Source organism: Monodon monoceros, unplaced genomic scaffold, assembly GCF_005190385.1.
Source record: "Monodon monoceros isolate NGI ecotype Baffin Bay Population unplaced genomic scaffold, NGI_Narwhal_1 Super_Scaffold_5, whole genome shotgun sequence".
Lineage (NCBI taxonomy): Eukaryota > Metazoa > Chordata > Mammalia > Artiodactyla > Monodontidae > Monodon > Monodon monoceros.
The window spans coordinates 24,517,114-24,540,756 of NW_021703782.1; the positions used below are offsets into that span (position 1 = coordinate 24,517,114).

The 23,643-nt window shown below is 54.1% G+C and overlaps 1 protein-coding gene across 6 annotated transcripts in view; it reads left to right on the top strand.

The window, feature by feature from the left end:
* FGD3 (FYVE, RhoGEF and PH domain containing 3) overlaps nt 1–22,552 on the top strand; it is a 35,056-nt gene extending 12,504 nt beyond the window's left edge. For 5 of the 6 annotated variants that reach the window (XM_029201931.1, XM_029201926.1, XM_029201927.1 and 2 more), the window contains 13 exons: nt 1,344–1,500; nt 2,925–3,063; nt 3,646–3,704; nt 6,467–6,613; nt 6,958–7,050; nt 8,255–8,334; nt 9,712–9,742; nt 10,665–10,772; nt 11,830–11,892; nt 19,983–20,105; nt 20,404–20,544; nt 21,200–21,346; nt 21,609–22,552. In XM_029201931.1, the coding sequence (XP_029057764.1) occupies nt 1,344–1,500; nt 2,925–3,063; nt 3,646–3,704; nt 6,467–6,613; nt 6,958–7,050; nt 8,255–8,334; nt 9,712–9,742; nt 10,665–10,772; nt 11,830–11,892; nt 19,983–20,105; nt 20,404–20,544; nt 21,200–21,346; nt 21,609–21,851 (1,531 nt within the window). In that variant the 3' untranslated portion in view covers nt 21,852–22,552. Of the gene's footprint in view, nt 1–1,343; nt 1,501–2,924; nt 3,064–3,645; nt 3,705–6,466; nt 6,614–6,957; nt 7,051–8,254; nt 8,335–9,711; nt 9,743–10,664; nt 10,773–11,829; nt 11,893–19,982; nt 20,106–20,403; nt 20,545–21,123; nt 21,347–21,608 lie in introns of all 6 variants that reach the window. The other variant, XM_029201930.1, reaches the window with a different exon arrangement.
* Nucleotides 22,553–23,643: the final 1,091 nt, after the last annotated feature.

Genomic DNA, 23,643 nt, shown 5'->3' on the forward strand with positions numbered 1-23,643 from the left:
CCCCAAGCCCTCTCAGTGTCTTAGCTTCTTCATCTGCAATACCTGCTCAGGGCTTTGTGGAATTTAAATGAGGTTTGCCATCTGCAAACACCAGTGAATAGACAGTGCTTATTGGTTTATTTTCCCCCCTAGTGTATATTGCACCTCTGCTTTAAAGAATGAGATGTTTTTCTTCCTCAGCAGTGTCCCCAGAGGGCTGTCCCTCTGTCCCTCTGCCGCTTCCGTTCATTTGTGGCAGAGGGACTGCCCAGCTGTAAGAAATGATAATAAAACATTACAGGCATGGCCCCCAGCTTGCCATTCTCCATATTATGTGCTTCCCCCTCTGTTCTGGGTGCTGCTGCAGCTTTGCTTTGGGGTCTCTGCTGTCTCCCCTCTTCACTGGCCTGGCTTGAGCCAGTGTGTGGTTCTGTGGTAAGAGAAGAGGCCATTTCCAAGCTGCAGCCAGGCCAGGGAGAGCACAGAGGCCAGGGGGCTTGATTGGGGGTTGTCCCTGCACCTGCAAGGCTCAGCAGGGGTCCAGGGCAATTTGTAAATATTTAGAAAGACATGCTCCGCCTGCAGAGCAGGTTATACTGTGTCCAAGGCCATGAGGTTAAAGCTCAGGGCTAGATTGGCTTTCTGGCTGATGCAGTGCACACCTGCTAGATATAAGTTTTCTCCTCAAGGCCCTGGAGTGACTGTCAGCACACAGACACTCCTTGTGTAATAAGGGTGCGAGAGTCCAGAAGCTTGCCCATCCGTCTTCACAGGTGGTGGGCCTCTGAGTGCATGTTCCTAGTAATGCTGCGGAGGGTGACTTTATGCATATGCCTTTTTTTCTTCTTTTTGATTATTTCTTTAGGATAAATCTCCCACAGTTCTAAGGTCAAAGGTTATTAATATATTTTCTGCTCCTTGAAATTTATTTCCAAATCCCTGTCCAAACCATTCATTATTACACGGTGCTGCTTTCCCATGACATTGCCAGAGTTAGATTGCCCCACTGTTCCTAATCTTTGCTCATATAGAAGAAGTATAATGGGGTTTTCTTGATTCTTTTTGATAACTGTGGCTCATCATTAAAGTGATTCCATTATTACTAACAACTCCTGGTTTTGAGCAATCGTTCTATGACTGCATGGTTGAAGTACTTTACATGATCCTCTAGGTAACACACTATTTTCCATCCCATGTGATACAGGGAAGGAAAGTAAGGCTTAGGGGAGGTGACCAGTTTGCCCACCATCACACAGAGCTGGGAGTCAGGCCATTGTCCCATAGCTCCCTGGTGAAGTCCCTGTCTCACCCTGGCACTTCAGTGGAGCTGTTTGCCTGACGATCTCACTCACTCCCCCACAAAGGGACACAAACCCCCGGCTCGGAGACATCCTGCAGAAGCTGGCCCCATTCCTCAAGATGTATGGTGAATACGTCAAGAACTTTGACCGGGCCGTGGAGCTGGTGAGCACCTGGACCCAGCGCTCACCGGTATTTAAGGACATTGTCCAAGGCATCCAGGTAGGGCGGTCCCACCTCTGCTTCATGGGCACAGTGCTGGCTTTGTGTTTCAACATGGAGAAAATCCGTAAAATTGTGGGATGTGTCCAGATGCTCTATGGATGCTTTGATCCTTAAAATAACTTCCAGGGACAAATCATCATTCTCATTTCATGGGTGAGGAAATCGTGGCTCAAAAAGTTTGTGCAGGGCTTCCCTGGTGGCGCAGTGGTTGAGAGTCCGCCTGCCGATTCAGGGGACACGCGTTCGTGCCCCGGTCCGGGAAGATCCCACGTGCCACGGAGTGGCTGGGCCCGTGAGCCATGGCCGCTGAGCCTGCGCGTCCGGAGCCTGTGCTCCGCAACGGGAGAGACCACAACAGTGAGAGGCTCACGTACCGCAAGAAAAAAAAAAAAGTTTGTGCGATCTATGTCATCAGAAACTATTATTCAATAGGACCTGGATCCAAACATGCTGGTCTCCCTCCACAGCATCTCTCAATGGCTAGTGGAAGCACTTAGGAAAATGTTGCATTGATCTTTTCTTTCTCTTTTTCTGCAAACAGCCTGTTCACACCTCTGGTTGCTGTTGTCTACTGCCATGTTGGTCTTTTTCTTACTGATTCATGAGGTTTTTATATGTTAAGAATGTCAGCTGTTAACTGTCAAATGTGTTGCAAATTATTTTTCTCCATTGATGTTTTATTTTTTAACTTTATGTATGATTTTGTTTTCCATACAAAATTTTGGGGTTTTAGTTAGCCACATTCACCAATTTTAAATAAAGTAATTCTTTAAAAAATATTTCAAGTATGTGCCACATGCACATACATGCATACATGTGCACACGTAATACATAGGCACATGTGCATATGTGTACATACATATGTGTTCACACATGCATACGTGCACCTACATTCCTCACTGTACCCTAAAGGGTTAATGGGCACAGAGTCCTCCTGTGCTGAGGGTTTGGAGGCCAGGCTCGGATTTGGGGTGGCCCCTTGATAACTTTCTGTGTTTTCCCCAGATCCCACTGTAATCAAGTCACCCATGATTTCTCAGCGTAGGGTCCTAGATCCCCCTGCATCTCTCAGCATCCCTGTCCCTCCCCAGAGAGGATAGCTCTGATACTATCAGAGTGTTTCCTTCTCCCCTTTTGCCTGCACTCCTTGCACGCTCACCCCCTCACTTATGTCTGGGCCCTCCCAGCTGTCCCCACAGAACAGTCTCCAATGAGGATGTGTATAAAAAGGCCAGCGCTGGGTCTAGACCAGGCCTGCCTGGGGTCCAGCTCCTTACTCCATCGTTCAACCTCTCCAAACTTCAGTTTCCTCTGCTGTAAGATGTGGTCTGCAGCCAGTTGGGTACAGTCCTCCAGGCAGCCTCCTGGGGGATCCACATGTGTGTCCACGGGTGCCCCACACTGCCTCTGTCTCCCCACAGAAGCAGGAGATGTGCGGAAACCTGACACTGCAGCACCATATGCTGGAGCCCGTGCAGAGGGTCCCCCGCTACGAGCTGCTGCTCAAGGACTATCTGAAGAGGCTCCCAGAGGATGCCCCAGACTGGAAGGATGCAGAGAGTGAGCCAAGCCGGCCACAGGCTGAGGGGCTCCTGGGCAGTGGGAGCTGGGGCCCCTGCTGAAAATCCACATTGAGAGAGACAGAGAGTCAGAGACAGAAAGAGAGAGACAAAGAGATAGACAGAGACAGAGACAGAGAGACGGAGAGAGCTCCAAGTGACCCCTAAACAAGGAGGTGACTGAGAGTCTGAGTGTAAGGGAAAACCGCCCCTGCCCCCATTGCAGTGCGAGGGGTGGATGATGGTTCTGTGGAGGGGGCTGCTAAGTGTTGGCAGAGCTTAGGCCTCACGGAGGACCTTATGGGGCTGGCAAGGCTGCTCCTGGTGCATGGGCAGCAGCTGGCAGGCAGCATGGGGCAAGGTCTGCACAGGGGAGTGGCATGCCAGCCCCAGCGGACCCCCAGCAAATGGGATGCATCTGCAGGGTCGCATCCCCACACCCAGGGCCAGGTCTCATGAGCAGCCTGGCACAGCCGTGGGAAAGGGCAGGAGCAGGGCAGAACCTGACACTAAGCCTCGTGGGGCGACTACCTGGGTGGAGCCACCAGGCGCCCTGCAGCTTGACTCTGTCTTCTTCCTGCAGGGTCCTTGGAGCTCATCTCCACAGCTGCCAACCACTCCAACGCTGCCATTCGGAAAATGGTGAGTGTGGGCGACCCTGGAAGATGCCCAAGGGACCAGTAGTTTGGGGCAGGGAGGGCACAGGGTGGGCCAGGCACTGTCAGCATGCATACTCACCCACCTGTCCCCCAGGAAGACAGAGACTCCACTGAGAGCCAGACAGGCCTGTCCCTTACTAGCTTGGTGATTGCTGGTAAGTTATATAGCACTCCATGCCTCAGTTTCCCCATCTGTTAAATGAGGTCACTGACAGAATCTGTCTCATTGGGCTGTTGTGGGGATTAAATCACTCTACGTGAAGTGCTCAGAACAGGACCTGGCATAATTTAGTGTTAGCTCTTGGTGTCAGCATCATTCATTTGTTCGTTCATTCACTCACTGAAGCTCTGTCAGCTGGGGCTGCTCTAACAAAGTATTGTAGACTGGACGGCTTAAACAGCAGACATTTACTCTCACCATTCCGGAGGTTGGAAGTCCAAGACCAAGGTGCTGGCGGATTTGGTTCCTGGTTTGTAGACAGCCACCTTCTCGCTGTGTCCTCACATGGCAAAAAGAGAGAGCAAGCTCTCTGGTGTCTCTCTTAATAGGGCTCTAATCTCATCATGCCCCCACCCCTCCCCCACCCCATGCCCATGACCTCATCTGAACTTAATCGCCTACCAAAGGCCCCACCTCCAAATACAGCCTGAAGGTGGAGGAGATGGTGTCCTCTTGTTGATCTAACGCCCCCCGAGTAATAGGCTCTGCCGATGGGGAGGCCTCCTAGCTCATACCAATGCCTTTTGACCCAGTGGGCCCTGTCTTCAGAGGCCCTTGTTTGGCCTGCACACTGCCTGGACATGGTGTAAGAATTTCTAAATCCTTGTCCAGAATTAGAGATCAGGTCATTTCACAGGAGAATCCAAATTCCTGGCTTTACTGGAAAACTCTGAAAACCCCAGGCCCACACTACAACCTGGGACGAGGCGAGGTGCCCCCTAAGTGGGCCGGCTCTCCAGGCCGCCACAGTCCCTACCCAGCCCTGGTTCCCTCAGTCCTGAGACCTATTTACTTTCACATGGGCACTGTTGTTTTTTGAGAGGAAAAAGAAAGTGAAATATTTCTTTGACCCCCACATCTCTCAAAAAGGAGAAATGAGAGACGGGCCACCTGTTTTGGGGCAGCTCTTGCTATGTGTGGTCCACGTTCTGTGTCCTCATTACCTGCCTGTCCCGGGATTGGGTCTGGAGCCCCCAGACCAGATGCGCCTGAGGTCAGGCCCACAGTGGGGCACCCATGGCAACCTAAACAGGTGACATTTCACTCTAGATACTTTTTATCTAATTTCCCCTTTTTTTCCTCCCCGAGACTAAATCTAACGGAGGAGAAAGAGCTGCTTCATGGAACTCTGTGGTCATGAGCTCACACAGAGCCCATGGAGGAGCCCCCATGGGCCTACATCTCTGAGGGGCTTGGGGTGGACTCCTGTCCCACAATAGCATGTCCACTGTGTGGCAGTTCTCGCTCCAAGTCTGGTGAGGCCTCTGTGACCGGCAGGGGGCTCTGGTCAGGTGTGGGGGAAGGCTTATCAATGTGTGCTCATGGGACCCTCTTCATGCTTCTACCTGTCCATCCCTAATCCCCTCAACCTGGACCACCACCCCTGCCTCCCCACCTCCAATCTCCCTGGTCTCTGGTCTGTACTTCTCTACTCAGAGCTTTCTGTGGGTTGCTTATCTTGTCACTCCCTGTCCAGAAGCCTCCTGGCCTGCCACTGCCTCACAGGTACACACATAAGCTCTCCTACATGTCCACTGCACGCCCAGCCCCTGGTACACACAAGGCCCTTTGGCCCTGCCTAGCCTGCTCTTCCTCAGTCTCCATGCTGGCTCCCCCTCCTGCTCCCATGCCCACATCTACCACCTGTTTCCATACCAGAGGCAGAAGAGCTACCAAACCAGCCTGCTTCCAGGGAGTGCAGGCTAAGATTGGTCAGGTCCAAGGGCAGTGGCTGCTGTAGCATGGTGGATCCATGTTCCTTGTTGCTGGGTTAAGGTTCCTGTAGGCTCAGCTCTGCCTTTTGCTGAGTTCACTCCTTCATTCCTGGCTCAAGCTCCTGGTCAGGGCCTGTGGCCTCTTGGCCCAGAGCTGGAGCAACGAGCTGCCTACCCTCTCCCCTCACACCACAAGGGTGCTGGTTGGCCATATGACCACACAACCAGTCTCGAGAACAGAGGGCGATGACCTGCAAATAGGCAGAGGTTTGGTCTCATCATGGCCCTGGGCCATCTGAGGGTGGAGCAGGAAACCAGGTAAGGCTACCACAAGAAGGGATGACTGTCCAGGGCAAAAGCTGCAGCTGCCCAGCGTATCTCCTCTGACCCAATGCCCTTCACTGTGGAGGCTAAGAAAGCCAGTCCCAGTTCTCTAGCTGAGACATCTCCAGCAACTCACTTGATTTTTCTGTGCCTCAGTTTCTCTGTCTATAGATTGAGGATAGTAATGGCATCTGCCTCTTAAGGCGGGTGCTAGAATTAAATTAATTAATACCCACATTGTGTTTAGAACAGGGTGTGGCACATAGCAATGGTGCTAACTGTTGTTATTATTTATTACTCTCTGCAAGGTGAACCTCTGTTCAAGGCCCGTGTTTTCCCTCCCACAGTTGTCAGCAGGATCGTGGTCCCTCCTTGGTTCTGGACCACACTTGCAGGGCAGGGTTCCACACACCACTGGGTCCCCAGCCCTGGCAGGCCTCCAATCCCTGTGGTGGTGCAGCTGCCTGAGCCCCGTGTCCCTCTCAGGAGAAAATGCACAAGCTCTTGGAGGTATACGAGAGACTGGGTGGGGAGGAGGACATCGTCAACCCTGCGAACGAGCTGATCAAGGAGGGCCACATCCAGAAGCTATCAGCCAAGAATGGCACGACCCAGGACCGCCACCTCTTCCTGGTGAGCCCCCAACCGGTCACACCCAGCCCTGCCCAGTCCTGCCCAGCCCAGCGGCAGAACCACGCCCCTGCCACGCCACACCCAGCCCAGCGGCAGAGCCTGGGCCTACCCAGCCACTCAGCCACACCCTCACCCAACCCAGGCCCAACCAGCTGCAGAGCCCCGCCCCACCACTAAGCCACTCCCCCAGTCCAACCCCCAGCGTGCCCTCACCACTCCCACATTCAGCCCAGCCCCGCCTAGCCCTGCCCACTCTTGCCAGAGCCACGCCCCACCTCCTCCCTGGGGTGCTCCTCTGTGGAGTCAACTGCCCCTCACCCCATACGTGCCCGTCACTATCGCAGTTCAACAGCATGATCCTTTACTGTGTGCCCAAACTGCGGCTCATGGGCCAGAAGTTCAGTGTCCGGGAGAAGATGGACATTTCCGACCTCCAGGTGGGTGAGCCCCTCCCACCGATCTGTTCCCCTGAGAAAGCACAGAGCAGGTGTAGGGACACAGCGCTTTAGCCACCAAAGTACTCACTGCTGTGCAACTGATTGCCTGCCTACTTCTCTGAGCCTTGCTTCTATCCTGACCCAGGCATGGGGGAACATCTCTGAGGGCGCCATGGCCTAGCATCCTGGGCTGAATGGGCAGGATCCCCTGTCCCTCCACTTGGCCTACCTGCCAGTGCGCTGCCGGCTTCATGTTGGCGGGATGAAGGGCAATGCCAGGACCTGGGCCATCCCCTGTCCCCTGTGAAGTCAGCCCTAAGGGCCCCACTTACAGACTCTAAGGGAAACTTGGGGTGAATGCAGATGGGGTGCCCATCCTGCCTGTTCCCTTGTCCTTGGTCCATGCTCTCTCCACTCCTGCACCAATTTGGAGCCCAGATGAGGTTCTGCAGGCACTTGTACCCAAGGTCCAGATGACCTGTTGTCCCTGCTGTCCCTATTCCTTGCGTCCATTGATGTCTCGTGCTGTGGGGCTGCTGGAGCTGGAGTCAGTCCCCCTCTTCTGTGGGAGAGTGCTTTGAATTAACGGGCACTCCAAAAATACTGGCTAAATCAAAGTATTTCTTTATTCTAAAAAGTGAAGTGTTGCATTAGTGATACAAAAAAATCCCTTCTGACAGTGGCCAGCCTGTGGGCCACATCCAGCCAAGGGCTGTGGGAGTAGAGTGTTTAGGGGATGAGGGAAGGCTCCCTGTTGCAGACACCTGCAGATAGAAGGTACCTGCCCATGGGGCCTCAGAAACCCCGGCAGGGTAGTGGAGATCCTCCTGGCTCTTCTCCTAAGATTCCCATCCCTGTGTTGAGAGTGCCTGTGGGTACCTTTGTGGGGAAAGGCACTGGGGCTGACTTCCTGGGAAGCCCTGAGAGCAGGCAGATTTGGCCGGCACAGTTCCAAGAACAGTGAATGAGCGGTTCTAGCCCTGCCTGAGCAGGTCGGTGGTCCACCCTCCACCATGGACTGACTCATGGAGTGGCCCGCAGCAACCATGACCCTAAGCCGAGCACCTCCCTGCAGACTCACTGGGTCACCTCTCCCCACCCTTCTCAGGGAAAGACCTCCAAGTCTGAGAGTGTGAGTCCGCAGTTCAGGACCTGCTAAAAGTGACCTACTGTTTTTGTTTTGTCCTTTGTTGTATGCCTTCAGGTGCAGGATGTCGTCAAGTCAAATGCAGCCTACACATTCATCATAACTGGAAAGAAAAGGTCCCTGGAGCTACAAACTCGGTAGGTTTCAGCTGCCTTGGTGTCTGCTGCTGTGTGAATATGTTTGACCTGAAATTTTAGCAGATGGCTTCCTTTTCTAAACTGGATAAACTTTCGATGTGTTTGTGTTCATTTTACTCGCTTATTTGTGGTTTAAAATGTAACAGTACTAAGGGGAAGTCAATGAAAATTAAGCCTCTGCCCACACCCTGTTCCCCACCCCCAGCAGACATTCTTAACCATCTCTGAAGTATTCTTCCGGAATTTCTGTCCCCATACATATGTATCTATTTTTAATTTTATTTATTTATTTTTAAAAATAAATTTATTTATTTATTTTTGGCTGTGTTGGGTCTTTGTTGCTGTGCGCAGGCTTTCTCTAGTTGCAGTGAGCAAGGGCTACTCTTCGTTGTGGTGCGCAGGCTTCTCATTGCGGTGGCTTCTCTTGTTGCAGAGCACGGGCTCTAGGGCGCATGGGCTTCAGTAGTTGTGGCGCGCGGGCTTTAGAATGCAGGCTCAGTAGTTGTGGCGCATGGGCTTAGCTGCTCCACGGCATGTGGGATCTTCCCAGACCAGGGCTCGAGCCCTTGTCTCCTGCATTGGCAGGTGGATTGTTAACCACTGTGCCACCAGGGAAGCCCTGTATCTATTTTTTAAATCACAGATGACCATTTTCTATCTAGTCTGTTCTGCATCTTGCTTTTTTCATTTAATTTATCAGAAATCATCCCATATATGAGCACCATTTTCTAAAGCAGCATAATTTTCCAATATGATCGTCGGCTGGTTCCCATTGACGGGCACCTAGGTCCTCTGGGGTCTTGCTGTCGCAAATGGTGCTGCAAGCAGTGTCCATGAACGAAGTTTCGTACATATGTGTCGTTACGTCCATCTGGTAGATTCCTGAAGTAAAATTGCTGGCCAAAGGGTAGCATGTCCACTTTAAATTTTGGTGGTTGTTGTCACACTACCCTGTAAGATGGTGCGTGACTTGTGGCGGGGCTTGGGAGAGCCCATCTCTCACTTCCGCCAATGACGTGAGATCTTTGCAATGACCCATTGTGGCCCACCGAAGCGTTGGTTTACATCCACTGCAGAGGGCTCTGCATACCAAGCTTACCACATCTAGCCACATCTGACTTCATCTGGCCACACCTGACCCCACCTGCACCCACAAGGCCACACTTAACTCCACCTGGCCACACTTGACCTCGCCTGACTGCACCTGGTGGTACTGGCCACAGTGTTCCAGAGCCTTTGGGGCCGCTCTCCCAAGCCGTGAGTTGCATTTCCAGGCAGTGAGCAGCACAGGCATGTACTTCAGGGCTGAGAGGAATCAGGTGGTTTAGAGTCAGTATCCAAGACTAAATGAATAAAATACTCTTTTGGCTTTTATAGGACAGAAGAGGAAAAGAAAGAATGGATTCAGGTGAAGCTCCTAAAGTTTTAAAGTAACCAAATGACCAAATTCTTGAGCGGTATGGCCATTTCATGTTGGAGCAAGGGATGGGATGGCCCCGTGTCCCCCCCAGGTATTACCCACCCACCTATCCACCTTGAAGTGATGGGGTGGCCAAGTTTATAAGCACCTTCGGACTCCACAAACCTTTGAATCCATTCTCTTATTTGGGGCTCCCCAGTAAACAAATAAACATAAAGGCCTGGAGGTGGACATGTAGGGAGGTGCCCTCACCCTGGGGAAGATCTCCACTGTCTGGCAGCTCCAAGGTGGGTCCGTGTTGTCCTTCTCTCCATGGCTGGCAGGAGCGGTGGGTCTTGCAGGACGAGCAGCTTGACTTCCAGGACGGAGCCTGTGCTTCCAAAGACAGGCCAGGCAGTGTCCTGGGGCAGCCAGAGCAGGCTCAGCTCAGAACCAGCCATGGTAGGGACACAGGTCAGGAGGGCCACGTCAGAGCGGAGGCCAAGGCAGTGACCGGGGTTGGCAGACCACCACCAGGCCAAACGCTAACCATTAGTGATGGTTAGCCACCATTAGTGGCTCCCAAAATTCATAAGACAGAAATCTGAGTGAGAAGAGAAAAAGGAAATTCAAACAGATATTAGATGGGAATGCTGTTGCAGGAAGTGGAAACATGGCCTCGAATCCATATAAAATGTTCCAAGAGCATCTGCCCGTGGCTTGGAGTACTGCATGTGGGGTGGCACTGGGACCCATGGAGATTGGAGTGGGCACCTGGTCAGTCACTGAGCACATCCCTGAGCCTTGTTTCCTCATCTCAGAGGACATGTGAGGCTGTTGGTCAGGGGAAAACGCAATGACCACGGGACCCTTGTCCTCACCCTCCTGGAATGCTCTCTGAGGGCCCTTGTTCTCTGTGGTTTTGTTTCAGGTCATTGAGGCCACCATTGAGAAGCACAAGCAGAACAGCCAGACTTTCAAGGCCTTCAGTGGCTCCTTCGGCCAGAATGAGGATTCCTCCCTCACTCCAGACCCGCCTGTGAGTGCCAGTGTCCCTGGGGCAACCCAGGCCCTTTGCACAAGGACTGGTGTTTGGGGGGGAAGCTGGTCCCCATGCTCTCCTCATGCCCACCTTTATTGAGCATCCATGTGGGGACGCCTGTACCTTATAGCTGGGGTGGTCAACGCTTGGACAGGAGGGAGGGAAAGACAGGCCTGGATAAAGCTGCTACATGAGGCATTGTCCTATCACATGCACCTAGGGGCTGTGATCTTATCAGCAGGGGTAGCTTGCTCCCCATGGGAAGCTGTCCCCAGGCCTGGGGGGAGCCAGGAAGCAGGATCCCCACCCAGGGCCAGATGGGTCCCCCCTAGGCCTTGGCCATCCCCTCTGTCTAGGTACAACCAAACGTGACTTCACAGTGAGGGTCCCTCACTCCATGCCTCAGGGACATCCCTGAAGCTAAGGGATACCCAGCCCAGCCTGGCTGAGCAGCCCTGAGTCCCAGACACCAGGCCGGGCTGGCCCTCCCTGTGGTCTCACTGGTCTGTGGGCCACAGGCCACCTCATTATCCACTTAATATTTGCATCAAGTCTCCATTTTGTCTGCTTTCTGGACTATTTTAGAAGAAAACTTTGTGTTGTCACCGGGCAGGGAAAGTACTGTCCCCTACTTTGAAAAGACGTGACCTGGAAACAGAACCCCCCACCCCACCCCATACCTGCCATTAAAGTTGGTGCAGGGACAGAGCCTGACCGTAGAAGGCAGGGCACCGAGCTCTCCACAGATGCCTGAGGAAAGCTAGAGGCCAGGGCCACCTCACGTGGTGTGATGCAGCTGGTTAGGCCTGGTGGGCCTCAAGGAGGTTCATACCTGCCTACCGCCCTCCACCCCAGCTGGGAAATGATAACTCTTCTGAGATGCCTTCAGGCCAGGGAGGACAGATTCCCAAAGTCATAGCAAACACCAGGCCCCGACAGTCTTCCTCCTGACCCTGTGACCAGACAGAAGGAATGGTGGCATTCCAACGCTGCATTGGATGTCAGCATGTGGCCACAGAACCTCTGCTCATGCCAGCTGTCTTGTCCCCTCCAGATGGTGAGCGCCAACTCAGAGGTGCCTGCAGCGGTAGCCACTGGTGGAGGGGGTGCTGCAGGGGTGAGTGACCCCCCCAGCTTTGACAGGGGTGGGAGGTGGAAGTTGGGGTCAGACCAGGGTGACCTGAGGGTGAGGGTTTAGCCTCCCCCTTCCATGTGACCTGGGTCCTCACAGTGATGGCCTCTGGGGCCTGTTGGTGGAGGGCTGGGGCAAGCCCGCTGGGACCCAAATGTCCATTTCCTTGGGTGGGTGAAGGTTACGCAGCTGAGTTCTTCTGAAGACTTGTGCTCTTTACCACAGGTAAAGTATGCCTGGATGAAATGTGGGTCAAGGCGGTACCTGGCCCTCAGGAGGCTCAGTCAGTGTGGGCGGAGAAGGCGTGGTCCAGGGTCAGATAGCCTGTGTGCATGTCCCCACCCTGACAGGGCCAGGCCACGGGACTATGCCCGAGTCCCTCCTGCTCTGTCAGTTTGGGAGATTAGTAACAGGGTAAATGTGTGCGCCTCACATGCAATGAGTATCCAGTACAGGGAAGCATCATTATTAACCACTGGGCCTAATAGTCGTGAAGTCTGATGACAATTATAAGCCTAGACTACCAAGGAGCTGCTGTGCCCTGTATCCTGAGAGGGGATTCTCCTGGGCATCTTCGCTTTGCCCTATCCCTGAATTTTCCAGGCTCAGAAGGAATGAGTGGAGGCCTGAGCCCCAGCCTGACCCCTAACAGGGGGTTTGCTCCTAAAGGGGAACTTCTTCCATGGGTAGGTCGGAACTGCCCCCACATTCTCTCCACTAGGCCTGCCTCTCCTTCCCTCCCCCTGACTTCTCTTTCTCACATCCCTCATCTGGGCCAGCACTCCCTTGGTGGCAGGTGCCCCCCAGTTGGACAGCAAAGTCTGCCTGAATTTAGCACCAACTTGCAGAGCTCCTTCTTTCCTGGCTACAAGGGCCACCCTGCTGGTCATCACAGCCATTCTGGGTTGGCACTTGTTAGGGTCAACCCATTTTAGGAATAGGAAACGGGCTTGATAGGTGAGGAGACCTGGCCTTTTGCTCAAAGGCCTTGTGGTGGGACTTGACTTTTCCTGGGACAGCAGCAGAGGGAGGGACGGATGTCTAGCTCATCACGGGGAGTAAATGTTCCTGTCCTGGCTTAGATTTTTAGTAAGAAAACTAGTCCCCTCCTCCCACACAATCCATGCTGCTGGGTAGCATTGGGCCCCAGCTGAGGCCCCAGAACAGGTGTGCCCAGATGCTCCAGTCCCCTGCTCTGTTACAAGAGCAGAAGCTTTGCCAGGTCACCACACGACCCCTGACCCGATGCGTCTCTGACTGCCAGGCACTGGGAAAACCTTGAGGAGTTTTTGGGCTCCCATGGAGGGATGGAGCATTTCTAGGGCATGATGGGCTTCAGGGACCAAGTGAGAGGAGGGAACCCCCTTATTTGAGTGCTACTGCTGCCACAGGGTGGCACTGCGAGAACCAAAGGGAGTCTGTGCTAATTTGTTTGAACTCAGTCAGGAAATCTGAAGGCAGCATTATCAGCAGGGGAGAGATGGTCTTGTCACAGCCCCTCAAACTCCCTGAGGGGCTTCCTGCATTGTGGCTCTGTCTGGCCCTGCCTTCCTTCCAGCCCACCCTCCCCCACCATGCCCTGGCCTCCCTCACTTGGCCATGTCCCAGGGCCTTTGCACCTGCTATCCCCTCTGTGCAGAATGCCTCAATTATGCCTACTGTGCCCCAAGGCCTCATCTGTGAAGCCCTCGCAGCTGACCCCAGAGTCACTGACAAGTGTTTCTCACATGAAGCGACCCAGCATCAGCTTTCTGAATCACCAGACTGTGCGTGTGAGGCTGGCAGTGTGCTATTGGGCTCCTTTCTGGAACGTCTAGGAACATCGTGAAAAGCAGCTTGCACACTCAAGTTTCATCTGTGTAACTAACTGCCCAGAGAAAAATGACACATGGGGCCTCTTCAGCTTTCCAATCAGCTCCAGGGTCCCTTGGCCAGGGTCTCTGACAACCTCCATGATGGCCCTTTGCATGAAGCACAGCTTCTCCCTGTCTCTGCAGAGGAGCTGAGCTGGACCCCCTGCAGGGCCCTCTGCTATCCGACCCTTGGCCTGGGGCATGCCGGAAGGCATCAAGGGCCGTGAGCAACCCCCACTCTTTGTAGGGTGAGTCCACAGGCAGGCCTCAGTCCATGGATGCAGGGTAAAGTAGAAGTGGCTGTGGGCTGTGTGGTCAGGGAGACAGGGCTGAGGAAGATCCAGTGCCAAGGCAGAGACAGAGGAGCAGGAGGTGGGGCTGGCACACACGACAGGCAGTGCCCATCGGAGAATGTTCTAGCTGGAAGGGACCTGAAGGTCACATGTTTAATGTTTTAACACGTGGAGTGGGTCCTGACATGAGGCCTTGGGCAACTCCTCCCCCTCTGCCCTCACCTTCCCTTGGGTGGGGAGAAGAGAGAGAGAAGCTGTGTCAGGTGTCTGTTGGCCACTCGGGTGCCCCTCCGATTGGTTGCCCAACTCCTTTGACAGGTGAAAAGGTAGCTACAAGCCCCTGAGGCTCAGGGCCTCAGCGCAGTCCAGGGGTCTGCCCAGGCCAGGCTGCAGACTTGCTGCGCATCGATGGCAACGCTCAGCCAGTGGATATGCAGGCCACCCCACCTTCTTCTACCCAGGGGCTCAGGCTTCCAAGGGCTCTGAAGCATCATTGACTTGCCAGATGCTTGGGATCACAATTTAAGTTCAGGCCTCCTTGTCCCAGTTCCTTTATCCACCCCAAGCCAGGCCCAGGCCCTGCAACAGACAAACGCTTGTCAGCAACAGACTTGCCGCTCCGGCCCCGGCACACATGGCCCGGCCATGGTTTTTCTCATTTGTGTTTCTGACGAGCACAGGTTTCGGTGGACCCAGGAGGGCAGCTCAGTGAAGCTCCTGCCATACAGGGCGAGTCCGAGATGTGCTCAGTGGATATTTGTGGAAAGTACCCCAAAGTGGGTTTTAATTCTGACACTAGAAAGAGTGATCTTTGCTACAACATGCCAGATGTAAGCTTTTGGAGAGGAAATGTACACTCACTCTTGATGTGCTCATTTGATTTCCTGGTGCTGTCCTCAGACGCACAGTTCCCACTAGGCCCTCTTTCCTAAGAAAAGCTAAACCCAAACCAGGAAGTTTTGCAAGGGAGTCTTGCAGAATCCAAAGACTTCCCCGTTCTGCAAAAGTTGTGTCTCTCTTCACGGAAGCACAGAAATGTCAAGGCCTCCCTGGGCTCCAGAGCCACCATGGCAACATATGGACCCTTCCACGATGTCGTGAAAGGCCCCATCCCTGCCACCCGTCGTTCAGCATGCACGAACTTAGTGCTGCCCTTCCACCCCAAGCCCAGGACAGGGCTGCCTGTGAAGGGCAGAGGGCCTGGGCTGCACCCACCACAGGGCCGGGCCTAAGACCCGGGCCTATGTCCACACCCTTTAGGACTGATGATAACTGTGTGGCTCCATCTTCTGAGGCTGGTTGTCAGGGCCACTGTTTGGGACCCAATTCTTACCTGAATTTTCCTCCTGCTTCCCTGCTTTGTAAGTGAATCTGCTGAAGAGAAAACATTGAATAAAACAGGCCCTCAGCACAGACCTCCCAGGCCCACGCTTGTGCATTTGGAGCGCTTTGGGTGAAGTCGCTTGGCTGTTACTAGGGAAGCCACGGTTCCACACCTCCCTGGTTAGACTTGGCCCAGGCCTTTCCAATGTCTCCACATCCAAAAAGAAAATCTGAGCCCCTCCCTTTGGTTGACTTATTCTATATCCTCATCCAAAAAGGAAGTATGGTTGGCCAGGAAGACCTGTCCTCAACGTTGCAGGTGGGCTCACCTCAGCCACCTGGTCACCAGCCCTCGGTGTCGGGAACTGCCTGGGGGAGCTGCATCAAGCATGGGCCATGGTGGCTTACAGCCTTCAGCACCGAGGAAGCTGGTACCCAGCCAAGAAAGCTGGTACTCAGACCCTGTCTGATCACCGAACTGCAGCCTAAAAAAAGGAAGCCAGGATGGGTCGCTCTTCCAAGCCCCAGCCCTAAGATGCCCGGCTCTAGGAACTGCCCTCTGGTCCCTCTGACCAGGACGGGGTCCCTGCTGACCTTCAGCACCTGAGCTCTTGGCCACATACCCCTGACCCGCTACAGCCTCTCCTCCATCTTGTGGGCAGCCCTGCCCCTCAGGGATGCCCCAGTAGCCCCCAGGGCCGCTCTGGGTTCTCAGCAGTTGTGCAGCGCTGTTGGCAGGGTCTGGAGAGCCCAGGTTCTGCAGCACATGTAAGTGCTTGAAGGCAAGACGCGGATCCAGCCACCTGCCACTGACCACTCCCACCTCGAGTGCCCTTGGTGTCCTCACCTGGAAAACAGGCATGGCAGGGTCACCATGAAGGTTGGTAGAGGGCTGAGGCTCCTGGGCCACAGCAGACCCAGGGATGGCCCCTCCTCTCTCTTCTCATGTCTGAGCCCCAGCAGTCCTGAGAGATGGTCTCAAGGGGAGGAGCCCTGAGTGGGGCAGACAGATGTGCCTCAGGGCTAGAGTGTGGCTGGCAGCCAAGGCCGGGTGACAGGGGTGGCCTCCAGTAAGGCATGTGGCTGTGCGGAGCGTCAGTATTGCTTGTCGGGTCTGTGCCACCCATTTTCCACCCACAGGGCTCTGTGGTCCTGAGCTGCATGGAATAAACCGAGAGGGGGCCCAAGGTTTTCTTACACCCAGTGTCCATGGGGTCAGGGGTCATGAGATGGAGGAGGAGGGTGATGGGGTCTTGGACAGAGCAAGCGTCCCTATCACCCTCAGAGGCACCAGCTGGTCCCAGGGCTCCCCGTACCAGGGGGCCAGCACTGGCCTCACAGTGGTGGGGCCCACAGTGGGGTCTATGAGCAGAGGCAGCAGAGCTTGGAAGCATAGGCCAGAATTAGTGTGCTCAGGCTACCTAACAAAGTGCCACAGACACTTATTCTCTAACCGTTCTGAAGGCTGGAAGTCCAGGATCGAGGTGTTGGTAGGGCTGGTTTCTCCTGAGGCCTGTCGACTTAAAGGAAAACACACAACTTAGAGTTGAGTTTAAGTTTTACTCAGGATCTTACTGAGGACTATAGCCTGGGAGACAGCTCTGAGGAACTGCTTGTAAGAGGGAGGGGAGGAGCCAGTATATGTATGAATTTTTTGGCTAGGAAATACATGTAGTCAAGCATACATTTTGGTAAAAGATTCCTGCTATATCACAAAGAGCAGATATCTTAAGCTAATACTTTTAAGTGATTTTCTCTGCATGGGAAGATGCAAGAATCTGGGGTCACTGAAATTCTTTCTGAGATGTGCCTCTATCTCGGGGCCTGTTTCTCCAACACACAGAATGCCTCATCTTGTTTTTTTCATCCTGAATTCCCTCCCGGGTGTGCACTGTCGTGGGTGACTGCAGTGGGTGCATCTTAACCCTTATATAACTGGATGATGAGTGGCACTCTTTGTTCTTTTTTTGTTCACAGGCCTCTCTCCTTGGCATGTAGATAGCCATCTTCTCCCTGTGTCCTCACATAGTCTTGCCTCTGTGTGTGACCATGTCCTAATCTCCTCTTCTTATAAGGACACCAGTTATATTGGATTAAGGCCCACCCTAGTGACCTCATTTTACCTTAATCACCTCTTTAAAGGCCCTCTCTCCAAATACAGTCACATTCTGAGGTGCTGGGGGTTAGAACTGCAAACTATGACTTTTGGGGGACACAATTCAGCCCGTAACAGCCTCCAATGCCCAAGCCCCTCCCTTCTGTCTCCCTCACCCCCAACCAGTGCATCTCTTTCTCCTTAAACTTGCAGAGTTTATATTATACATATTTTTAGCTTATTTTGTTCAAATTTTTATTAGGGAAGCTTTGGACACACACAAGTAGAAATAACAGACAGCGAGACCCCCCACACCAGCCTGGAGCAACTTCAACTTTGTGCTGTTCATGTTTTACCTGTCTTTCCACCCCTATCCTCACCCCACCCCCACATACTCTTCTTTCTTCTGGAATATTTTAAAACAAATCTCAGACCTCATTTTATTCTGCTCAGAAACACTAATGTTAAACTTACTTTAAGTGTTTCTCTTTTAAACAGAAAAATTGTCTCTGGGCCTCAGTTTCCCCATCTGTGCAGGGGAGAGGTTGAGACAAGCACTTCCAGTAGCCATTCTAGCTCTGACATTCTGGGGAATTTGATACATATCTGTGACATTTCTTAAAATCTTAAGTTTGTGGTGAATTGACTCTGTTTTCTGCTGGGACCCCAGCGCCCCCTACCCACACAGAGAGGAAATGCTAAGGGGCTGGGTTGGTTCAAAGCTAGAAAGCTGTTTCATCAAACAACGGGGCATTTCCTGAGAGCCATGGTAACATGTAAGGGCAATCAGCAAAACCAGTCAGGATTCTTGTGCTGTGATGGGGTTCAGGGCCAGGGGCGGTTCCTCACCCCACTTTACAGATGAGGAAATCAAGCTTGGAGAGGAGAAGTGACTTGTGCAGGGTCTCATGGCTGATGAGGGGCAGGGCAAGGGCCTGGGAGCTGTCCCCCAACTTGCACCACTCCTAATCATATGGGGAAACCTAATCAGACAGCGCTACTGAGCCCCCACCCCAGCCTCACCCTGCATGGTCGGTGCCCACTCCCACCTTCACTCCCTCCTGCCTCCTGCTCACCTCCCAAGCCCTTGCATCTGGTGGGGCTGGGGTCCTGGACACGACTGATGTCACTATGGCCAGGGGTAGGCAGCCAGAGTGGACCACATAGGTTCCCTCACCCAGCTCTCAAACCGCTGTCCACAGTGCAGAGGGAACACAGTCCTCAATGGGAATGTGAGGCAGGAGGTGGGGGGGTTAGGGGGGCTGGTCAGTGAGTGGCTGGTTTGCTTTTCTACGTGTCTATTGGTTTTCTTCCTCTTTCACAAGCTGTTCTTGGTGAACACTTGAGAAAATCCAGATAAAAGAGTAGATAAGATTTACTCTGCCCCAAACAGCCAATAAGATCATCAGGTGTGCTTCCTTCCAGTCTTCTTTTCATGCACGTACTCTTTTTGGTATAAACATTATACGCTACTGTACATTATTTTGCAACTTGCTTGTTTCCCTTAGCAATATAACTTGACACCTTTAAACAGTCTTCCAACATGTCGCCTTGACATCTACCTCCCATGTATGATTTATATACCTGTTCCTTAGTTTTAGACTGCATTAGATTTTTTAAAATTTGTAAATATGTTTAACTAAAAAAGGAATAAATACTTTTTTTAAAAAAAAAGTAAAGTGATAGAATAAAATGAAAACCTCTCTCCCACTGCTGCCTGCCACTCTCCAATTCCTTTTTGCTCCAAGGAGTTTGATGTGGTTCTTGTAAAACTTTTTGAGAAACCTTACACAAAACAGCTTGTTTAAACGTAAAAGAAAACAAACAAACAAAAAAGAAGTAAAAGCATTTTATAGTGTGTTCTTGTGACTAGTCTTAAAGATCTTCTAACCTCTCTGAACACACACCATGTTTCATGACTTCCCATTGTCTTGCTGAAAGGACTCATCACTGCCCTCTTTTGTGGGAAATTCAGGCAGCATCGGAGGAGATAGAGAGGGGAGTCCAGCCCCTGACCCTGCTCCCACCCCTGGAGAGTGCTCTCACACGTGTTGGGCGGGCAACTGCACACCTCTGAGTGCCTGGCATGGAGCAGGGACCATGCTCTGGGGTCCAATAAAGGGCAGAGCATGGAAGCAAGGGCCACCTGGCTGGATGCTGGGTGCGGACACCCCAGTCCTTGGCGTCTGGGCTCCTGTGCAGAGCAGCCACCGTTTCCCCCAGTGTGGGTTCCGGTTGTTATCTTTGCAGACACGCAAAGTCACTGACCTCCATGGTGGGACAAGTCATTCCAAGCATAGAGTTCCTGTTCCCCTTGGAATCTCACCCCGTGTGACAGCAGGGCAGCTTCTGGGGAGTGAGGCTGGGCAGGGGGCCATGGCCAGGGTGGCTCCTGCTTAATTCCCTTCTGCACGTCCGGCTTTCTTGCCCTGTATGTGCATTGCCTGTGTATCGCACAGCTGCCACTCCACATGCGCTGGGAAGCTGACTGCAGCCGTTTGCCTCCCACAGCTTGAGCCCAGGAGAGGGTCGTCTAAGACCAGACGTGACAAGGAGAAGCAGGGCTGCAGCAGCTGCGGCGAGACCTTCAACTCCATCACCAAAAGGAAGCACCACTGCAAGTTGTGCGGGGCGGTGAGTCCAGGTGGGAGGAGACCAGCTGCTGGGACCTCCATGTGCTTAGTTCCTCCTCCAAATCTTCTTTCCATGCACACAGACCCCTGGATCCTGGAACTTCTGAGCAAGAAGGCAGGCTCTGGAGGCCCAGCAGGGGCCAGACTTGGGGTCTCTGCCCTGTGGACAAGGCTCCCAACTCCCATGGCTCACAGACAAGCCCTTCCCCTCCACAGGCCTTTACACCTCTCCTTCCAGCCTCCTTCTGGATAGTCTTCTGTCCCTGGGCATTGGGGTCACAGGTGCCCTTGTCTTGCAGGTCATCTGTGGGAAGTGCTCCGAGTTCAAGGCCGAGAACGGCAGGCAGAGCCGTGTCTGCCGAGAGTGTTTCCTGACCCAGCCGGTGGCCCCCTCGAGCCCCAGCCTCGAGGAGCCCTTGGAGCCCAAGCAGAGCACAGAGGTGGGTGGGCTGGGGCTGGTGAGCCTTCCAGACACAAGACCCCAGAAGCCTTGACAGACTGTGCTCCTAGTGCTGTCGCCTTCCCTGGGACCAGGACTGGTAGGGCTCAGTTGGGTCCATAGGCCACTGAGAGCAGCTAGCAGTTGAATGCCAAATATCACGTGTGTGCGTGTTGGGCTCTTAGGATCCAGTCATGGCCGAGAGCTTGGGAACCATTTGCACTCAGGAGTTAGATGGTGCATTAGTCAGCTCAGGCTGTGTAACAAATACCACAGGATGGACAGCTTAAACAACAGAAACTTATTTCCTCATAGTCCTGGAGGATGTGAATGTGTGTGGTGTGTGATGTTGTGTGTGAGAGGTGTGTATGTGTACAGGGAAATCATCCACAGCCGCCACATTCTGGTTCCCTGCTGTTCCATTTTTTCCTACCTTATCTTTATTTCTGTCCTGACCCTTCTTGTGGTCTCACTGCCTAGAAGGTCCAGCCCAATCCTAAGTGGCCTTGCAGTGACCCTGGGGAAGCTCAGGCTGGCCCAGGCCTTGTCCAGTCTGTCTCCCCCTCCTCTCTCCCCCCAGAGCTTCAGCCTTGGTGCTTCCTGGAGAGTGGCTCTTACAAGGGAGACTCCACCTGACTTGTCCTCTGTGTCCCCAGAAGCCAGCCACGGTGGACCCCCCGCCCAGCCTGCTCTGTGGCCCCCTGCTGGTGTCGGATGGCGGCACAGCCTGGAGCAAGGTGTGGGCTGCCATCTCTGAGTCGGACTCCCTGGAGTTGGTGCTGCACCTTCGAGGAGGCAGCCAGGTGTGTCCTCTGAACGCTGGGCTGCACTGGGGGTGGGGGTCCACCCTGCTCCGGCAGCCCACAGCCTCAAGCCCGTGGCGCCCAGATAGGCCTGAGCCATGCAGCCTGGGCCCAACCCCACGTGGTGGGTGGCTCATGTGACCCTAGGGCCTCAGTTTCCCCGGCTGTCCAGAATCACCCTTCTGCTGCCCACTTGTGGGGCCATTTAGTGATGCCAGGACTCCAGAGGCCGGAGTGCTGACGCTCCTCTCCTTTCCTGCAGGATGGCCAGCTGCTGCATGCCATCCCCCTCTCTGGCTGCAGGGTGAGTGTGCCAGACCCCGCAGAGAGGCTGGATGCTGGACACATGTGGCAGCTGCAGCAGGCCCAGCAGTCTTTGTACCTGAGTGCCCCGTCCGCCGAGCTGCAGCAGCAGTGGTTGGAGGCCCTGAGCTCAGCAGCCCACGGGCATCTGGCCCAGGCCAGCCCAGGGGCCCAGCAGCCCCAGGCCCCAGCTGCCCCATGAGCTGAGTCTCTGCCGTGTCTCCTAGCTGAACAGCCACCGTGGCAGGGCCTGTACTCATCTGAGAGGTGGCATCAGGCCACATGCAGGCATGAAGGGAGCCTGGATTGCTGAGGGACCAACAGGCCACATAGCACTTGGCCCTGGAGGGTTCCTCCATGTCAGAGAGGAGAAAAGTGAGGCCCAAACAGGGGCAGCCAATTGCCCAGGGTCACCCAGCACGTCCCTCAAAGACCCGGGCCTCTGCCTGCAGGCCCAGAAGTGTGGCCCAGAGTGGGGCGTGGGGTGACTGTCAAGAAAACTCCGAGTGGGCAGTGAGGGGTCATCTGCGCCGGAAGACAGAAGGAGCTCATGGGTGGTGCCCAGGGACACCTGGTGGATGTCTGCAGTCATGCCACCCCTCCTGATGGTTGCCCACCCATCTATACCATCTACATCCATGTGAGCTGAACCATATTGGCCCCCTGGACTCCTCCTCTCTCCTCTTTCCTCTCCCGGGGACTGGGCACACCCTGTGCCACCTCGTAGCTTGCCACCCCATTTGGAGATGCCCAAGGGAGCGAGTGGTGGGTTCCTGAATAGCCATGCTGCGAAACTACAGGGGGACCACCCAGGCGTCGTGATTTGTGGCCTGAGATTTGTGCCTGCCTCCCCTGGTCGGTGGTGGACAGTGCTTATCTACATAAATAAATGCTGGCAGCCAACAGGTGGACGCAGCCTTGGGGCAGGGTCTCCCCACAGTGGGCCTGGTTGGCTGGAGAATGAGGGTAACAGATGGGCACAGCCGGTCATGATGCCCTGGACCCCAATCCAGGCCTGCAGGGTGCAAGTAACACCCCTGTGGGTGCCCCAGGATGTAGCGGCATTAGACAGGGGGGCCTCAGACAAGGTGCCATGCCTGGAGACCTGCTCTGTGTCCCTGGTCATGCTAGTGAGGTAGACAGGGCCATTTGCCCCTGTAGCAAGTGGAGCCAGACTTAGATACGGGATCGTGGGAGTGCTGGCTACTCACAAAGATGTCAGGAAGGTCTATTTGCACCAGAGCCCCGAGGGCCTTGAGGGAGAGCAGAGGGACCTAGGAACTGATGACTGAGGGGTGTCCAGTCCCTTGGGACCCCCATCCCTCTAACATCCGCAAGGCACCCTGAAGGGATGCCTGTCACTGCCCAGCCATGGGCAGACTTGCAGGGCACATACCTGTGGGCTGAGAGGGTCATTGTGGGAACCAGAAATGGATGACTGGTCATGGGTGAGGCAGGGGTGGGGCCCAGGCAAGGAGTGACAGGGCACAGGTGAGGTGCTCAGGGCACAGGTGAGTTGGGACCCAGGTGAAGTGGGCAGGGCCCAGGTGAGGTAGGACAGGACACGGGTAAAGTAGAGACCCAGGTGAGGTGGGCAGGGCACAGGTGAGCTTAGGCATGAGTCAGCGCTGTCCCCCACATACCCACCCTGCTATGCTTGGATGCTGCTGCAGCTGTATACCTGCTGCATACCTGGGCCTCAATCCTGCATCTGTGAGAGCTCACCACCCTGCAGTGGGTGTTCTGAAGCTGCTTGATACCAGCAACTTGCCCACTGGGAAGGGGAGGCCAGGCCCTTCCAACCGTGCTCTTACTCAAGGAAATACAGCAAAGTCCCTGCCCATGGAGCCAAGGCAGGGACAGCAGGTGTCAGAGGCATTGAAGGGACCTGGAGCCCAGCCGGCCTCTTCCCGCTGGGCCTGCCCCTTCTCCCTCGGAGCTCTGCTCTCTGCCTCATGCACTGACTGAGCGTGGGGCTCAGTGGGGCTCCTTCT